Source organism: Ovis canadensis, chromosome 13, assembly GCF_042477335.2.
Source record: "Ovis canadensis isolate MfBH-ARS-UI-01 breed Bighorn chromosome 13, ARS-UI_OviCan_v2, whole genome shotgun sequence".
Classification (NCBI taxonomy): Eukaryota; Metazoa; Chordata; class Mammalia; order Artiodactyla; family Bovidae; genus Ovis; species Ovis canadensis.
In genome coordinates, this window is record NC_091257.1 from 92,662,248 (window position 1) to 92,682,100 (window position 19,853).

General features: G+C 42.7%; 1 protein-coding gene across 2 annotated transcripts in view; it reads left to right on the forward strand.

Annotated features, from left to right (window-relative positions):
• Positions 1-19,853, forward strand: part of DDX27 (DEAD-box helicase 27) — a 50,467-nt gene that overhangs the window by 14,958 nt on the left and 15,656 nt on the right. Inside the window, exons 3-5 of one of the 2 annotated variants that reach the window (XM_069548776.1) lie at positions 12,580-12,639; positions 17,774-18,146; positions 19,401-19,547. In XM_069548776.1, coding sequence (XP_069404877.1) covers positions 18,054-18,146; positions 19,401-19,547 — 240 coding nt within the window. In that variant the 5' untranslated portion in view covers positions 12,580-12,639; positions 17,774-18,053. The remainder of the gene's footprint in view (positions 1-12,579; positions 12,640-17,773; positions 18,147-19,400; positions 19,548-19,853) is intronic. The other variant, XM_069548777.1, reaches the window with a different exon arrangement.

The following is a 19,853-nucleotide window of genomic DNA, read 5'->3' on the forward strand; positions in this document are numbered from 1 at the left end:
TTGCACCGTGTGGAGTCTAATTCTCTGACCAGGGACTGAACTCTGCATTGGGAGCATGGAGTCTTAGTATTGGACTTCCAGGGAAGTCCCTGTCCTAAAAAATCTTGCTTGAGTTTCATTATAGGGATGTTATGGGCTCCAAGATAAGTGAGGTGAGAAGTAGTGATCATGAGTTACTTCTAGGGCAATGAGGTAGCCCCTGTTGCCTTAGCCAACCTGTTTATCTCTCAAATTTATTATTAAGTAATCCAGTAGGGAAAAACAGATCCTCACGATATAAGTTTAAATTGATCCTGTAGGAGAACCTACAGTTATCCTGTAGGATAACTGCTTATCTCAAGGTTATTTGGAAATAAGATGATGTATTTTTATATTATCCTGCAAGCAGAAAGCTACAGGGAGCAATTTTCTCTGTAACACTAGAAAGCTTTCTGGTCATGCAAAATAACTTCTGGCTTTGTGCAAATAATTTCTCATTAAGGGCACTTTTCTTTTTGGCTGTGATGCTCAACTTCTGGGATCTTATTTCCCTGACCAGGGATTGAACTCTGGGCCCATGGCAGTGAAAGCTCCAAATCTTAACCACTGGACCACCAGGGGATTCCCACAAGTGCTCTTGTTATACTCAAATATTACATAGTCTCTAGAGAGCTTTTGTATTTTATTACCATTAAAAAAAAATCAAATCACTTGAAAGGAAAGCGAAAGTCGCTCTGTTGTGTCCGACTCTTTGCAACCCCATGGACTGTAGTCCATTGAATTCTCCAGGCCAAAATACTGGAGTGGGTAGCCTTTCCCTTCTCCAGGGGATCTTCCCAACCCAGGGATCGAACCTAGATCTCCCGCATCTCGGGCGGATTCTTTACCAGACAGTTTTTAAAATTAAATCGCTTACTCAATGTAATATGTTCATAGTTTTGAGAGTCAAATAGTTTTAAGAAGCTTATCATGAAACAACACCCCAACCCACTCACTGTGAACTCTTTCAGCTCTTCTGGTATCTTCTTTTGTCTTTCTTTCTTTCTTTCATTTTGCTGGGCCAGATCTTAGTTGTGGCACTTGGGATCTTTTATTGCTGTGGTCGGGACTTTTAGTTGAGGCAAGTAGGATTTGGTTTCCCAACCAGGGATTAAATCTCGGTCCCCTGCATTGGGAGCGTGGTGTCAGTCACTGGACCACTGGGGAAGTCTCTTCCTTTGTATTTCTAAATGACATGCCTATACAGAGAGTTCTTGATTCTTCAATTTGACTTCTACTGTTGCTTGCTTACTATGGTATAAAGAATTTTGTTTTCTTAGTCCTATTCCAGCCCACTCCAGAACACAAATTTCTCCTTTTCTCATCCTTCCAGTGTGTTTCTATCATAATTCTTGACTCAATATTTATATTGACTGTATAAGTAATGGTATTCACCACTGATTATATAGAGTATTATGGTTAAATTGCATTTCTTACATACATTTCCTTCCCTGAAGTTATTATTTGCCTTGATTTTTCACTTCCTCATGTAACAGGATGTAATAGAGAACTATTTCAGTCTCAGTTTCAACTGATGCTTCCCCATTCCAAAGTTAAATCCACCCAGGCGGGACTTGTAAAAGAGGTGATTAAAAACTGGTTACAGCAGCTTTATCCATGATTGCCAAAATGTGGAAGCATGTCCTCCAGTAAGTGAAGAGATAAACTATGGTACATTCAGACAATGGACTGTTATTCTACACTAACAAGAAATGAGGCATCAATCCATGAAAAGACATGACAAAAACTTAATTACTGAGAAAAAGCCAACCTGGAAAAGCTACATGCTATGAGATTTCAACTGTATGACATTCTGGAAAATGCAAAACTATGGAGACTATTAGAAGAAGATTAATGGTTGCCAGGGGCTTGGAGGGAAGGAGGGATGAATAAAAAGAGCACAGAGGATTTTTCAGGCTGTGAAACTATTCTGCACGACACAATAATGGTGGATGCGATTGCTCAGTTGCTTCAGCCATGTCTGACTCTTTGTGACCCTATGGACTGTAGCCCACCAGGCTCTTCTGTCTATGGGATTTTCCAGGCAAGAACACTGGAGTGGATTGCTTTACCTCCTCTAGGGGATCTTCCCAGGGATTGAACTCACATCTTCTGCAGCTCCTGTATTGCAGGCAGATTCTTTACAGCTGAGCCACTAGGGAAGCCCCATAATGGTGGGTACATGCCATTATATATCTTTTCAAATAGATACCATGTGATACCATGTGGTGTTATATAGAATATATAACACCAAGAGTGAATCCTAATGTAAATTATGGACTTTGATAATAATGTCTGTGTAGGTTTTTGTTGTTGTTAATTTTTGGTCACTACAAGTGGCATGAGGGATCTTAGTTCCCCAACTAGGATTGAACCCATGCCTCCTACATTGGAAGCGTAGAGTCCTAACCACTGGACTGCCTGGGAAATCCCCAAGTAGGTTCATGATTGTAACACACGTACCAGCCTGGTACAGGACGTTGATAGTGGAGGAAGCTGTGTATCTGTTCAGTCAGAGCATACACAGAATATTTCTCTACCTTTTGATCAATGTTACTGTGAACCTAAAACTGCTCTAAAAAGTAATAAATTAAACCTACTAAATTTAAAAAAAAAAACTGATTTTTATCTTTGGTCCCTTACCCATTCAAGAGCATGAAAGGACTGAGGCATGAAATTTCCAGAGGTTATTTTAAAAAAAGTCTGGAGAGAATGAGATGTGATAATACTTTTGCTCGTTTGTGGGGAGGGAAGGAGAAAGAAGTTTTTTCTTTGAGCCTAAAGAAAGGCATTTCAGTAAGACCTCTTGAAGAGCTTGATGAGTCTCAGGAAGCCCAGGTGACACACTGAGTGCTGTCTGACTCATGCCTGTGAGGCGTAGACAAAAGGCACTGAGGCTGGCTGACTGCCCTGATGGAGGCAGAGGGCATGGGGAAGTGGTGTTCAAGGATGCAGGACAGTGTCCTGAGGACCAGATTTGGCTGTGCTGAGGAAACACCAGCTTGTATCTTTTTTGAGAGGTTTGCCCTGTGGTGTGAGGTGACCCCATCAAAAGAGGTTGGATGCCTGGGGGCTAAAGGCAGAATTGTAAGCAGTCATCAAATCGAGGGGTCTTCACGTTGACCAAGGCCCCACCCATGGAGTAGAGTGCAGGCTGGTAGGTGGGTGGGGTGGAGGAGTGTCTCTGGAGCCTCACAGATGGAAGAGGTAGAGTTCCTTGTGAATACCTGCCAAGGTCACAGAGCAGCCACATCACTTCTCTTTTGCCTCCACAGCCCGCTTCATTCCTGGAAGCACCACAGGCTGACTCCTGAGTGGAGGGGGCTGGTGGAAGGCCTGGGTGGGGAAACAGAGGAGCCCACCAGGCTGACCCTTCTTACCTCAGGTGACCAGTCCAAAGAGACAGAAGGGGAGATGATTTTATTTTAAATAAATTTGAAAGTTTTGACTCATTAGAGTGAATCAAGTGAAACTGCCAGTATTCAACCACCTATGGTCACAAGAATGACAATTTCATGTGATTCAGCAGAATGCATAAGAGGGGACATTATAATTACTGAACTGAGACTGTTTGGGGGTTTTAAGTAATGAAGAGAGTTTTATTACCTCAGAGTGAGGTTTGCCCTAGACTTCATCAAATGGGTATGAGGGAAGAACTGTCTTCCCAGAGACAATCTGAAGATGCGAAGAATAAACTTTGCATCCAAGAATAAACTTCTTTTCTGCCTACACCTCATAGGTCCCATCTGTTCCACAACTTGGATACACTTCGTTTTCTATGTGCTTATCACCAGTCGACCCACAAAGTCTCTGACAGGAATAGAAACCTCTCAATAGATTAAAATACATAAGATAGCCTATTAATATTTTTCTTTTTCTTTGTCTTGGAGACTTCCCCCATGCTTCTCTGTTCTCTTGCTCTGATTGGGACTGATTCCTCTCTAGCCTGCTAGAAGTGGCAGCGCTAGCCCTTCCTTTTGCCTCTTTCCTGAGCTAGATCTCCTGTTTCCAGGATTCTCTAAGTTCCTTTTTTTCATGGCTCTCTCCCTCATGCTCCATTCACTTTCTGAGAAAGAGAAGATTTTGAGAGATTACATGTCTGGAAATGTCTTCATTCTATCCTCACAGTTCATGGATAATTTGGCTGGGTATAGAACTTTAGGTTAGAAAACACTATCCCTTCAGAACACAGAATTTTTCTATCTTATTCTGGCAGAGGGGATGTGGGGAGTGGAAATCTGTTCTTTAGAACCTTACACTTAGATGGGGAACCAACTTTTCTCTTACTTCTTCCCTTTCTCTCTCTTTCTTTGTCTCCTCCTCCTCCTCTTTCTTCTTCTTGCTATTGGTGGTGGGGAAAAATTCTATATTGTCAGGCTCTCAAACTCTAGAGCTATCAGAAAGCACACAATTGTTTTCCTATCATAGAATTGTATTTACAAAGCAGAGAAATTTTGGTTCTTACACCTTCTGTTGTGTTTGAACTACTGCTATAGCAAGACCACACATATATCATGTAGATGAAAGGCACTTTGGCTGGCTAACTGCTTTTGTCAATTAAAAGATCTTGAAAATTGACTTCTCTATCATTCCTAATATTACACCTAGCCTTGGGATGATGTAGGGTAGGGGAAATATTGGTTTGATGAGTGTATTGACTTGATAAGCCAGTTAGATAAGGAGGTGATTAGAGTTATAGACTAGAGGTTCATTGGCTTGTGTATGGAAGATGTGCTCTGAGCTGAGACCTTTGCTATCTCTAAGGATTGAGTAGCCGTGGGAGCAGCAGTCTCTTCCCTATCAACAAGTTGTTGTTGTTGTTGTTTTGGAGGGGGCAGGGTGCTATGCTGGGTCTTCCTCACTGTGTGCAGGCTTTGTCTAGTTGTGGTGAGTGGGGGGCTACTCTGTTGCAGGGCGTGGGCCTCTCATTGCAGAGCACAGGCTCTAGGCTCAAGGGCTTCATTGGCTGCAGCACATGGACTCAGCTGTTGCCGTTCGCAGGCTCTAGAGTACAGGCTCCGTAGCTGTGGCACATAGACTTAGTTGCTCTGTGCCATATGGGATCTTCCTGGATCAGGGATTGCATGTCCCCACATTGGCAGGCAGATTGTTAACCCCTGGATCATGAGGAAGTCGTGTTTTTAAGACATAAAACCATCAGAAAAATACAGAAAATTTAAAACATGATCAATACTACACCTTCCAGGAAGGGGCTTCCCGGGTGGTGCTAGTGGTAAAAAAAAACCCACCTGCAAATTCAGGTGACATAAGGGCTGTGGGTTTGGTCCCTGGATCAGGAAGATTCCCTGGAGGAGAAAATGGCAACCCTCTCCAGTATTCTTGCTTGGAGAATCCCATGGACAGAGGAGACTGGTGGGCTACAGTCCACAGGGTTGCGGACAGTCAGACATGACTGGAGCGACTTAGCACACACCCATGAGAAGGAAGAGTAATAGATAGACATTGCATGAAGCAAGTTTGTTACTCATCACTGCACTGTTGCAGGCCTAGATCAAAGATCGTGAACAGTATTACTTAGATTAAATGTCCCCCATACTTAAAAGAATAACATTACCCAAGGCAAACAAAGGCTTCCCTGGTGCCTCAGAGGTTAAAGCATCTGCCTGCAATGCAGGAGACCTGGGTTTGATCCCTGGATCGGGAAGATCCCCTGTAGAAGGAAACCCACTCCAGTATTCTTGCCAGGAGAATCCCATGGACAGAGGAGCCTGGTAGGCTGCAGTCCACGGGGTCACAGAGTCGGACCTGACAGAATGACTTCACTTTCACTTTCAAGGCAAACAAAGTGTACCAGTGAAGCAAAGGTTTTTGGAGGGTGTGGACACAGACAGAGCTTCTGAAAGGGTGGAGCTGACTTGACAAGTTTTTGTTTATCAGTGCTTCAGTTCAGTTCAGTTCTGTCGCTCAGTCCTGTCCGACTCTGCAACACCATGAATTGCACCACGCCAGGCCTCCCTGTCCATCACCAACTCCCGAAGTTCACTCAGACTCACGTTCATCGAGTCTGTGATGTCATCCAGCCATCTCATCCTCTGTCGTCCCCTTCTCCTCCTGCCCCTAATCCCTCCCAGCACCAGAATCTTTTCCAATGAGTCAGCTCTTCTCATGAGGTGGCCAAAGTACTGGAGTTTCAGCTTTAGCATCATTCCTTCCAAAGAAATCCCAGGGTTGATCTCCTTCAGAATGGACTGGTTGGATCTCCTTGCAGTTCAGGGGACTCTCAAGAGTCTTCTCCAACACCACAGTTCAAAAGCATCAATTCTTCAGTGCTCAGCCTTCTTCACAGTCCAACTCTCACATCCATACATGACCACAGGAAAAACCATAGCCTTGACTAGACAGACCTTAGTCGGCAAAGTAATGTCTCTGCTTTTGAATATACTATCTAGGTTGGTCATAACTTTTCTTCCAAGGAGTAAGCAACTTTTAATTTCATGGCTGCAGTCACCATCTGCAGTGATTTTGGAGCCCCCCAAAATAAAGTCTGACACTGTTTCCACTGTTTCCCCATCTATTTCCCATGGAGTGATGGGACCGGATGCCATGATCTTCGTTTTCTGAATGTTGAGCTTTAAGCCAACTTTTTCACTCTCCACTTTCACTTTCATCAAGAGGCTTTTTAGTTCCTCTTCACTTTCTGCCATAAGGGTGGTGTAATCTGCATATCCGAGGTTATTGATATTTCTCCCGGCAATCTTCATTCCAGCTTGTGCTTCTTCCAGCCCAGCGTTTCTCATGATGTACTCTGCATATAAGTTAAATAAGCAGGGTAACAATATACAGCCCTGACATACTCCTTTTCCTATTTGGGACCAGTCTGTTGTTCCATGTCCAGTTCTAACTGCTGCTTCCTGACCTGCATACAGATTTCTCAAGAGGCAGGTCAGGTGGTCTGGTATTCCCATCTCTTGAAGAATTTTCCACAGTTTATTGTGATCCACACGGTCAAAGGCTTTGGCATAGTCAATAAAGCAGAAATAGATGTTTTTCTGGAACTCTCTTGCTTTTTCCATGATCCAGTGGATGTTGGCAATTTGATCTCTGGTTCCTCTGCCTTTTCTAAAACCAACTTGAACATCAGGAAGTTCATAGTTCACGTATTGCTGAAGCCTGGCTTGGAGAATTTTGAACAATACTTTACTAGCATGTGAGATGAGTGCAATTGTGTGATAGTTTGAGCATTCTTTGGCATTGCCTTTCTTTGGGATTGGAATGAAAACAGACTTTTTCCAGTCCTGTGGCCACTGCTGAGTTTTCCAAATTTGCTGGCCTATTGAGTGCAGCACTTTCACAGCATCCTCTTTCAGGATTTGAAAGAGCTCAACTGGAATTCCATCACCTCCACTAGCTTTGTTCATAGTGATGCTTTCTAAGGCCCACTTGACTTCACATTCCAAGATGTCTGGCTCTAGATGAGTGATCACACCACCGTGATTATCCGGGTCGTGAAGATCTTTTTTGTACAGTTCTTCTGTGTATTCTTGCCACCTCTTCTTAATATCTTCTGCTTCTGTTAGGTCCAGACCATTTCTGTCCTTTATTGAGCCCATTCTTTGCATGAAATGTTCCCTTGGGATCTCTAATTTTCTTGAAGAGATCTCTAGTCTTTCCCATTCTGTTGTTTTCCTCTATTTCTTTGCACTGATCGCTGAAGAAGGCTTTCTTATCTCTTCTTGCTGTTCTTTGGAACTCTGCATTCAGGTGCTTATATCTTTCCTTATCTCCTTTGTCTTTCGCCTCTCTTCTTTTCACAGCTATTTGTAAGGCCTCCTCAGACAGCCATTTTGCCTTTTTGCATTTGTTTTCCATGGGAATGGTCTTGATCCCTGTCTCCTGTACAATGTCACGAACCTCATTCTATAGTTCATCAGGCACTCTATCAGATCTAGGCCCTTAAATCTATTTCTCACTTCCACTGTATAATAAGGGATTTGATTTAGGTCATACCTGAATGGTCTAGTGGTTTTCCCTACTTTCTTCAATTTGAGTCTGAATTTGGTAATAAGGAGTTCATGATCTGAGCCACAGTCCACTCCTGGTCTTGTTTTTGTTGACTGTATAGAGCTTCTCCATCTTTGGCTGCAAAGAATATAATCAATCTGATTTCGGTGTTGACCATCTGGTGATGTCCATGTGTAGAGTCTTCTCTTGTGTTGTTGGAAGAAGGTGTTTGCTATGACCAGTGAATTTTCTTGGCAAAACTCTATTAGTCTTTGCCCTGCTTCATTCCGCATTCCAAGGCCAAATTTGCCTGTTACTCCAGGTGCTTAGGAGAATGCAAAAGGAAGTAACTGCTCCTGGGGTGGGAGAAGGAACATCCTTCAGTTTGCATCAAGGTTTAGGAGAAGAGGAGGGAATCATAGCTCGGTTAATGTTGGGACAAAGTGTCGCTGGTAAGTTCAGGTTTTGGTTTCCAATGGACTTCAGTTCAAATCCTGCACTGGCCATTCACTGGTTTCTTTGGACAAGTCAGCTAATGATAATAAATAATATTTATGGAGGAACACTATGTGTCAGGCACTCTTTTAAGTGCTTTACATGTCCTAATTAACTCCCGACAACAATCTTATGAGGTAGGTACTATAATTTCTTCCATTTTATGGATGCTGAAACTGAGGCACAGAGTAGTTAAGTCACTTGCCCAGGATCAACAAACTTTTATTAAGTGGAGGAGCTATTTCCAACAGAGCCTGCCATATATCTCACATCCTTCCAGTCAATTCCTTTTCTTATTTAAGTTAGAGCAGGTTTCTGAACTCTATGTGATATGATAAATCATAGGGTTTTTCATGCGTGTTGTCACACATGTATAAAGCATTTAATGCTGCATAAATGGTAGATATTATTAATATCCAATGAGATATAAGATTATAAAATGAAGATTAATGTTAAAATAATTGAGAGAGTATGAAACCACATTGGAAAATGGTGTACGGATTTTTTTTAACAGTAAGGTTGGATGATTTTCTTTCTTCTTTTTTAAAAAATCTATTTCTTTTTGCCTTTCCTTTTTCTGCGCTGGGTCTTTGCTGCTGCAGGGGCTTTTCTCTGCTTGCGGCACATGGGCTCTAGGTGCCCGGGCTTCAGTAGTCATGGCACGTAGGGTCAGTGGAAACTGGTGTATGGATTTTTAAAAACAATGATTTGCAGAGAAAAAGTTGCAAATATGGTTCAGATATTTCATCCCGAACCATCTGAGGGTAAAAGATAACTTGATACCTCATCATCCCCAAACACTTTAGTGCATATTTGCTACAACAAGGACTTTCTGCTATGTGATACACACATCCGAATAAAATTAATATGATACAGAACTATCATCTAATCCTCAGACCCCCTTCAGGTTTGCCGATATGCCAAATAATGTAACTTCCAGCTAGAAGATCTTTGCATTCGGATTGTTCTGTTTCTTTCAGTGTGGGACAGTTCTTCAGTCTTTCCTCAACTTTCTTGTCCTTGACGCATTTGAAGATTGCAGGGGAACTGTTTTGCGACATGTTCCTCCATCTGGGTTTAGTTGAGGTTTCCTCATGATTCTATCTAGGTTTTTGGCAGGAAAATCAAACACCAATAATGGAATGTTCTCACCGACATCTGGCCAGGGGACATGGCACTGTGATTTGCCGCCTCGCTGACGGTGTTCACTCTGCACGCTTGATTCAGGTAGCATCTGCTGGGCTTCACATCTGTAGAGTTGCTCTTTTTTTCCTTTTTATCATGTATTTTGTAGAGAGGCACTTTGAAGTTAGGTAAATGTTGTATTCCTCGTCGGACTTTTCTTTTTTAAAAAAATTTTTTTCATTGAGGTAGAGTTGATGTACAATATTTCATGTTTCAGGTGTAAAACACAGTGTTTCAGAATTTTTAAAGATTATATTCCATTTACAGTTATTACAAAATATTGGCTACAGCCCGTGCTGTACAATATATCCTTGTACCTTATTTATTTCATGCACAGTAGTTTGTACAGATACAGACTTTCAATTTATTTTTCTCTTATATTGAACAGGTTATAATCTATTGCTTTATTTTTAACTGAGATGTAATTCACATACCATTAAAATCACCCTACAAAAACAGATAATAAATGAAACCTGGCATATCTATACAATGGATTATTGAGCTGTGTATAAAAGAATGAAGTAATGATACATGCCACAACATGGATGAACCTGGGGAAAAAAAAAAACTAATGAAAAAAGCCAGTCAAAATATTATACAATTACATGAATTTTCCAGAAGAGGCAAATTCATAGAGACAGAGAGTAGATTAGTGGGTGCCTAGGGCTGGGGTGTGTGGGGAGGATTTCCAATAAAGCTTCTTTTGGTGCCTTTCTTCACCTTCAGTTCTATGCTTTGGAACAGTCCCCTTATCAAACTCCCTTGGTTTCTTCATCTTACTATTACCTGTTTTTACTGGAATATAAAGAAAGCTGAGTGCTGAAGAATTGATGCTTTTGAACTGTGGTGTTGGAGAAGACTCTTGAGAGTCCCTTGGACTGCAAGGCGATCCAACCAGTCCGTCCTAAAGGAAGTCAGTCCTGAATGTTCATTGGAAGGACTGATGTTGAAGCTGAAACTCCAATACTTCGACCACCTGATGCAAAAAGCTGACTCATTTGAAAAGACCCTGCTGCTGGGAAAGATTGAAGGCAGAAGGAGAAGGGGACAACAGAGGATGAGATGGTTGGATGCATCACCAACTCAGTGGACATGAGTTTGAGTAAACTCTGGGAGTTGGTGATGGACAGGGAGGCCTGGCATGCTGCAGTCCATGGGGTTGCAAAGAGTCAGACAGGACAGAGCGACTGAACTGAACTGAACTGGTTCTACAACCTACCAAGGGTGTGACCGTGGGCAATTTCTTTCATCTCCCTGTGTCTCAGTTTCTTTACCTGTACAATGAGGATATGATAGCACCATTAGGAAGGCTACACTTCAACTTCATGAGAATGGCTGGTTCTGATGAGAGGGAGAGAGGAGGAATGAGAGGGCAATGTGCCCAGTGTGTAGAAGCGAGGCTGGAGCAAAACAGGAGCTCAATAAATACTTGCGGAATTAATAAAAACATGACATTAACAAACCGATCTTGAGCTGGTACCACAGTTCAGAAGTAGAATATTGCTTAACACTAAATGTTGAGAACATTCACTTCAACTCTCTGAGAATAACATTGGTAGGAAACTCTCTGCTTTGAATTGGACAGCAAACACTTGGTTCTTCTAAATGCACCGAAAGATCTGGGACTAATGCTAGAGCCCCAGGGAGAAAAATAAGAAATCAATTTTTTTCCTTTTTCCAGTCTGCTCTTCTTAGACTTTGGTTTGGAAAGCAGATAAGAAATTAAGTGTGGATGGGGAGAGTTGGGAGTGAGAGTCAAGATGGATTTTTACAGGCAAGTACAGCAAACTGCCAATCTTTGATTTCCAAGGATTTCAGAGGACTTGCTCGTTCTTGGGCAAGGTTGTTAAGATTTCCACATCTACCCAGATCTTATCCATGGCAAATCATTTCAGGGGATTAAGATGTGAAGGCAGCCTGGGTTGGGCTAATACACATCTAGGGAGGCCTACGCCCCTGGGGGCACCATACGCAGTGCAGAGACACAAGCGAGACCTGCATAGCACAATCACCCCGGGGAGAACCCCCACCCCCCCACCGCCCACTTTGAGATCCACATCCAGAGACTCCATCTAGCCGGCCAGGGACGAGCCCAATGGTGTCTTCATTTTAAATTCTCCAGGTGGCTCTCTTGTGCTGCCAGTGCTGAGACCACTGGACAAGAAGGTCTCTAAAAGCCCCTCCAGCTCTATGAAGGCAGCAGAGGGCGTGGGGAGAGCAGTCAGCAGAACCTGGTTTTAAACCCACTTTCCACCCCTTCTTGTCCACGTGACTCTGGGTAGGTCTCTCTCCTGCCAGAGTCACGCCTTCCTCATCTGATTGTGTAGATGACAATGCTTCCAGGACTGAGGCAAGAAGACACATGTCAATGCAGATAGTATCTGTAGGTACAGAGAGCCAAACAGGGTTGCTAAAGGAAGTGGCATTTCCCGGGAAGTTTTACTGCCTTGGGAACACTGCTCAAGACCTTCTGAAAGCAGATGTGTTTCTTTAAGGATTGCCTTAGCTCTTGGTATCATTTATTTATTTGGCTGTGCTGGGTCTTAGTAGCGGCATACAGGGTCTAGCTCCCTGACCAGGGATGGAACCCAGGGCCCCCTATATTGGGAACATGGAGTCTAAGCCACTGGAGCACTAGGTAAGCCCCTCTTGGTATCATTTTACCATTTCTTTTATTCAAACTGTATTTGAATAAAATACAGACTCTCAGACTGAAAAGAGTGACAATGCTTCCCCCCCTCCTCTAATTGTAAATATATGTTCAGTTATTAAAAAATCAAGTATTACAAAAAAACTGTAAGGAACTAAAACTCACCTGTAATTTTACCCTTCTTCCAGAGATAAAGTGGGGTGTATGTACCTCTTGACTGTGACAGATTTCCTGTTGTCCCCAATAACTCTTGTCCATTTCTTCCACAGAATTTTAGTTGGGCATGTGGTTGCTCAGGATAAAATCAGTATTTCCCAGCCTCTTTGCAGGTAGGTATGCCAGCAGACTGAACTTTGGCCAATGGGAGGGAAGCAGCATTCCAGAGGTGTGATGAAGGGTTAGGATATTTTCCTTTCCTTCCTTCCTATACATCTATCCATCCATCTATCTAGAGATATTTTATAGAGGTATAGAGAGACAGAAGAAGACTGGGAGAGAGATAGAGATTATCAGAAATTGGTTCATGTAATCATGTGTAGTAAGTCCAAAATCTGTAGAGCCAATATCCTAGTTTGAGTCTGAAGTTGTTTTGGAATCAGGAGGATTCCAGTTCTAGTTCAACAAATGCCCCGAGGCAGGAAGAATTCTCTCTTACACTAAGATGTGGTATGGTGTTCAGTCATGTCTTTGTAGCCTCATGGACTGTAGCCCTCCTCTGTCCGTATAATTTTCCAGGTAAGGATTCTGGAGTGGGGTTGCCATTTCCTACTCCAGAGGATCTTCCCAACCCAGGGATGGAACCCACATCTCCAGTTCTTACCACTAACTAGCTCCACCTTAAACAGGGAAGGGTCAGTCTTTTGTTTTATTCAGGCCTTCAACTGACTGGATTAGGTTCCTTATGGAGGATAATCTGCTTTATTCAATCAAGTGATTAAAGTGTTAATCTCACACCAAAACACTCTCACAGAAATACCTAGAATGTTTGATCAAATATCTGGACATTTTGTGGCCCACTCAAGTTGACACATACATTTAATCATTTCACTGACCAATAAACAACTTTCTGGGATTGGATTAGCTGTCCATTTTCAACTCAAAGCAGGAGCTTCCACCTCTTACTAGTTTTAGAAAACCTACAACCCAACATAAACATTAGACAATACTCTTCTCACAAGCTTGAAGCCACACACCTCTGCTGCTTTCTCTTCTAGTTTCCTCAATTTAACCTTCTTTGATAGGCCTAACATCTCACTGACTGCTTCTGGTGAATCCACAGCAGCAAAAAGCACAAAATACCAACTGTTTAATCGTGGAATCTTACCACATATGTTGTTTTATAACGTGCTTTCTCATGGTATCTTAGGTATTATTCTATGTTAGCATAAATGGAGTGACATATTTTTTAATGGCTATAGTTTTCCTTAGCAAGAATGTACCACAATTGAGTGAACTATTTTGTCACTGATACACAGTAGGGTCATGTATAAGTTTTTACCTTTATAAATAGCACTCTGATGTACATGATTGTGTACACTTGTCTATATATATATATAGGCTTATGTATCAAAGTTCAGTTACAAGACAGAAACTATACTAATTATTTTAACACAGAAAATTTAACATAAAGAATTGTTTAAGACCCCCAAATAGCCAAAGAAATCTTGAGAAAGAAGAACAAAGTTGGAGGCATCATGCTTCCTGGTTTTATTTTTTTTATTTTTTTATTTTTTTTTTATATTGAAGTTTCTTTTTTTTTCTCTTATCTTTATTTATTTTTTTATTTTAGTTTTTTATTTTTTAAATTTTAAAATCTTTAATTATTACATGCATTCCCAAACATGAACCCCCCCTCCCACCTCCCGCCCCCTAACATCTTTATGGGTCATCCCCATGCACCAGCCCCAAGCATGCTGCATCCTGCGTCAGACATAGACTGGCGATTCAATTCACATGATAGTATACATGCTTCCTGGTTTTAAAATTATATTACAAAGCTATGGTAACCAAACCAGTATGGTATTGATATAACAAAGACATATAGATCAATGGAACCAAATAGAAAGCCCAGAAATAAAGCCACAAATATATATGGTTAATTGTTTTATGACAATGGAGCCAAGAATATACAATGGGGAAGGGCCAGTCTCTTCAATAAATAGTACTGAGAAAACTGAACAACAATATGCAAAATAATGAAACTGGACTACTGTCTCACACTACACAAAAATATTAACTCAGAATGGATTAAAGGCTTGAATCTAAGACCCTAAACCATAAACCTATAGAAGAAAACATAGGCCATAAGCTCCCTGACATCAGTCTTGGTGATGATTTTTTAGATTTGACAGTAAAAGCAGAAACAGACATGTGGGACTATATCAAACTTAAAAAGCATTTGCACAGGCCTTCCCTGGTGGGTCAGTGTTAAATAATCCGCCTGCCAACTCATGAGAAATGGGTTCAGTCCCTGGTCTAGGAAGATCCCACATGCCAGGGAGCAACCAAGCCCCTGTGCCACAACTACCGACCTTGTGCTCTAAGGTGTGGGAGCTGAGGGCTGCAACTACTGAAGCCCACATGCCTAGAGGCCATGCTCCATAATAAGAGAGCTCACCGGAAGATGAGAAGTCCATGTACCACCACAAAGAGAAGCCTCTGCTCTCAGAAACTAGAGAAACGTTCTTGCAGCAATGAAGACCCAGTATAGCCAAAAGTAAATAGTTGTTTTTTTTTTTAAGTTTTTGCACAGCAAAGAAAACCATCAACAAAATGAAAAAGCAACATACCAAATGGGAGAAAATATTTGCAAATCATATATCAGTAAGAGTCTAATTAATATCCAAAGTATATAGGGAATTCACACAACTCAATAGCAAACCCCTCAAAAATCTGATTTTAAAATGGTTAGAAGATCTGAATAGACATTTTTTCCATTGAAGACATACAGATGGCCAATGGTTACATATATGAAAAGGTGTTCAACATCATTAATCATCAAGAAAATACAAATCAAAACCAAAAGGTGGTATCACCTCACACCTGTTAGAATAGCTATCATCAAAAAGGCAAGAAATAACAACTGTTGGTGAAGCTGTGGAGAAAATAAGGAATCCTTGTTCACTGTTGGTGGTAATGTAATTAGTACAACTGCTATGGAAGACAGTATGAAGTTTCTTCAAAATATTAAAAACAGAACTGCTGCAGTTCATGGGGTTGAAGAGTCGGACATGACTGAGCGACTGAACCGAACTGAACTGTATGACCCAGCAATTCCACTTCTAGTTATTTACCCAAAGGAAATGAAAACACTAACTCAAAACCATATCTGCACCTCCATATTCATAGCAACATTATTAACAACAGCCAAGACATGAAAGCAGCCTAAGTGTCCATCAGTGGATGAGTGAAGAAAGAAAACATGGTATATACACATGATGAAATGTTATTCAGCCATTAAAAAGAAGGAAATCTTAGGACTTACAACTTCCCTAGTGATCCAGTGGGTTCACTCCTATGCTTTCACGGTGGAAGGCCTGGGGTTCAATCCTGGGTTGAGGAACTACGATCTGACAAGCTACAAGATGTGGCCAAAAAAAAAAAGTAAAAAAAAAAAAAAGAGAGAACTGAACCTACTTCTACACCGTAACTACTACTCTGCTGCAAGTAGAAAGTGTTAATATGGAAATAGCAAATAGCTATGAAGGAGGATGGGTAGTTCAGGAAGACTTCATGCAGGAGGTGTATTTAAGTAAAGTTAAGATTCAGTAAGATACCCGCAAGCAGAGAAGATGAAAACTTCTTGGTAAATTGTGAGATCTTCTTTCCTAAGTACCCTCGAGCCCTGCCTCTAGTTCTGGCTCTCTAGTTCACTGGCTCTGTGACCTTGAGGAGAACCTCTCTGAGCCTTCAGTTTCTTCATCTGTAAAATGGCAAAGCGACAGTAATTGTACCTTCTGCAAGGACTGTGGTGAGGATTAGTTGATACCTGTAAAAGTGCTTAGATTGGTACTTGGTACAGAGTAAACGTTATAGGTGTTCAGTTCAGATCAGTCGCTCAGTCGTGTCTGACTCTTTGCGACCCCATGAATCAGAGCACACCAGGCCTCCCTGTCCATCACCAACTCCCGGAGTTCACTCAGACTCACGGCCATCGAGTCTGTGATGTCATCCAGCCATCTCATCCTCTGTCGTCCCCTTCTCCCCTGCCCCCAATCCCTCCCAGCATCAGAGTCTTTTCCAATGAGTCAACTCTTCTCATGAGGTGGCCAAAGTACTGGAGTTTCAGCTTTAGCATCATTCCTTCCAAAGAAATCCCAGGGCTGATCTCCTTCAGAATGGACTGGTTGGATCTCCTTGCAGTCCAGGGGACTCTCAAGAGTCTTCTCCAACACCACAGTTCAAAAGCATCAATTCTTCGGTGCTCAGCCTTCTTCACAGTCCAACTCTCACATCCATACATGACCACAGGAAAAACCATAGCCTTGACTAGACAGACCTTTGTCGGCAAAGTAATGTCTCTGCTTTTGAATATACTATCTAGGTTGGTCATAACTTTTCTTCCAAGGAGTAAGCAGCTTTTAATTTCATGGCTGCAGTCACCATCTGCAGTGATTTTGGAGCCCCCCAAAATAAAGTCTGACACTGTTTCCACTGTTTCCCCATCTATTTCCCATGGAGTGATGGGACCGGATGCCATGATCTTCGTTTTCTGAATGTTGAGCTTTAAGCCAACTTTTTCACTCTCCACTTTCACTTTCATCAAGAGGCTTTTTAGTTCCTCTTCACTTTCTGCCATAAGGTGGTGTAATCTGCATATCCGAGGTTATTGATATTTCTCCCAGCAATCTTCATTCCAGCTTGTGCTTCTTCCAGTCCAGCGTTTCTCATGATGTACTCTGCATAGAAGTTAAATAAGCAGGGTAACAATATACAGCCCTGACATACTCCTTTTCCTATTTGGAACCAGTCTGTTGTTCCATGTCCAGTTCTAACTGCTGCTTCCTGACCTGCATACAGATTTCTCAAGAGGCAGGTCAGGTGGTCTGGTATTCCCATCTCTTGAAGAATTTTCCACAGTTTATTGTGATCCACACGGTCAAAGGCTTTGGCATAGTCAATAAAGCAGAAATAGAATTTTTTCTGGAACTTTCTTGCTTTTTCCATGATCCAGCGGATGTTGGCAATTTGATCTATTCTTAATTTTTTCTTTTTTATGAAAATAAAAAGACATGTTTGAGTAAGCTCCTGGAGTTGGTGAGGGACAGGGAGGATTGGCGTGCAGCAGTCCACGGGGTCGCAAAGAGTCGGACACGACTGAGCGACCGAACTGATGAAAATAAATGCTTATTGTGGGGAAAAAAAATCTAAGACGAAAATAAAAATCACCTATAAATTCTACTACCCAGAGACAATCACTAGTAGCTGTTTTACTGTACTTTTCTTTCACAATTCTTTGTACAGAAATATATGGGGTTATCCACGCATCTCTGTAGACTTCCTCCTCACACACTCTTCTAACCACCCCACCGTTTTCCAAGCACCAACAAAACAGAATTTACGAGTCTCCGTTTCGTCAAGCAAAGAACGCATGCGCGCTCCCAGAGTTTGGGCGGGCACCGGCAGAGGAGGGCGCCGAGGGGAAGTGACGTCAGCACGTTTGCAGTGACGACCCGAGGGGGGCGGAAGTGTGTGAATCGGCCGGCGCGCCGCGCTGCTTTCCGGAAGTGGTTGCCGAGGCACCATGCTCTCGGAACTGGGCTTCATCGGGACCATAGGTGAAGATGAGGACGTGCAGGTGGAGCCGGAGACAGACTCTGAGGACGAGGAGGAGGAGGTACGGGCCGATCAGGGTGGCAGCGCGGCGGCAGGCAGTTGCTGTCCTTGACTGCTTCCCTTCTCCGCCGTGCCTCAGGTCCCTGTCCCCAGGTCCTCGGCATCCTCTGCCCGGCTGCCAAGTGTCCCTGGGCCTCACCTGGACCCCCGGTGGTTGCCACTAGCCTTTCCTCATCTGTGCCCATGCCGTTCCGTGTCGCCTTGATGAGCTTCGTACCCATTCACTGAACTGAAGTTTAATCCAGGCCTGTGTCATAGAGATCCAGAGACGGAGTCAGTCCTGGTTCTAATTCAAGGAGCCGTGTTACCATGCATTCATTAAGTCAGTACTGACTGAACTGATTTACGTGCGCTACACCTAGTGTTGAGCATCCAGGGCGTAGCGGTGAACAGGGTAGACAGGGAAACTGCTCTCCTGAAGCTTATGGATGGGGAGTTAAGAGACTTAGTCAGGATGGCGATTAAAAAGGCATAGGTGTCCTGGAAAGGTGCTCACCCTTTAAAGATCCAGCTCAAGTATTTCCCCCTCTGCGGCTTCATCTGCCTACTGACACCTCCGTTTGGGGGTCCCTTGGCCTCTAAGGGTTCAGTTTTTTCAAAGCTGAACTCTTGGGTCTCCCTCACCCTGCCAACCTGCTCCATCTCACACCAGAAACCCTGCAGTCATGCAACTTCTTTCTCCTCTCTCCCCTCCAATGCTCTGTAGGCTACCTTGGAAATCTCTCTTCAGTGTCTTCCGGGCTCAGTCCACACTGCTTCCACCCTAGTCCAGCCCACTACCATCTTGTACCTGGTTACCTACAATCTTAATATACCTGGTCTCTAGCTGTTTCTCTTGCCTCCCTCTTCCCCCACAGTGTATTTTCCACTTAGCAGCCAGAATGATCTTTTCACTTCGTGAATGGAAAACTGTCAGAGAAAAGTTATCATTTACATGTGGAATCTAAAATATGACACAAATATAGAGAGCAGACTTGTGGCAGGGAAGGACGGATTAGGAATTTGGGATTAGCAGATGCAAACTATTATATATATAAGATGGAGAAGCAACAAGGTCCTTCTGTATAGCACAGGGATCTTTTAGTTGCTGCATCTGGGATCTAGTTCCCTGACCAGGGATTGAACCCGGGTCCCTTGCATGGGGAGGGTGGAGTCTTAGCCACTGGACCACCAAGGAAGTCCCTCATTTCCTTCTTCTCTTTCTGGTGTTCTTTCATCTTAGTCCCATAGTCATCCTTCTTCTCCCTCTTCCCAGGGGCCCATTGTGTTGGGCAGAAAGCAGAAAGCCTTACAGAAGAACCGCAGTGCTGATTTCAACCCTGACTTTGTTTTCACTGAGAAGGAGGGAATTTACGATGGCAGCTGGGCCATGGCCGATGTCCTAAGCCAGCTCAAGAAGAAGGTGAGATTGACAGTGATAGGCAGTTCCAGGCTGAGAATCTGACACAGTTAAGGTTGGACACTGGGTTTCAGGGTCCAGTGTTGTAGGAATACCAAATGTCACATATCAATTGATTGACTTAAAAAATGGACATAGCTGTGTTAAAATGGTCTCTTTTCTAGATGTTCATTTCTTGTTTTGAGTATTAGAAAGAAACCTTTTTAATGTCAGTTTATTACAAAGAACAGTCCAGCAGATTTCCTTGGTAGTGGGGTTTTTGAAGTCTTGATGCAGTCCCACAGAGACTGTTACTTTCTGCCACTTGTC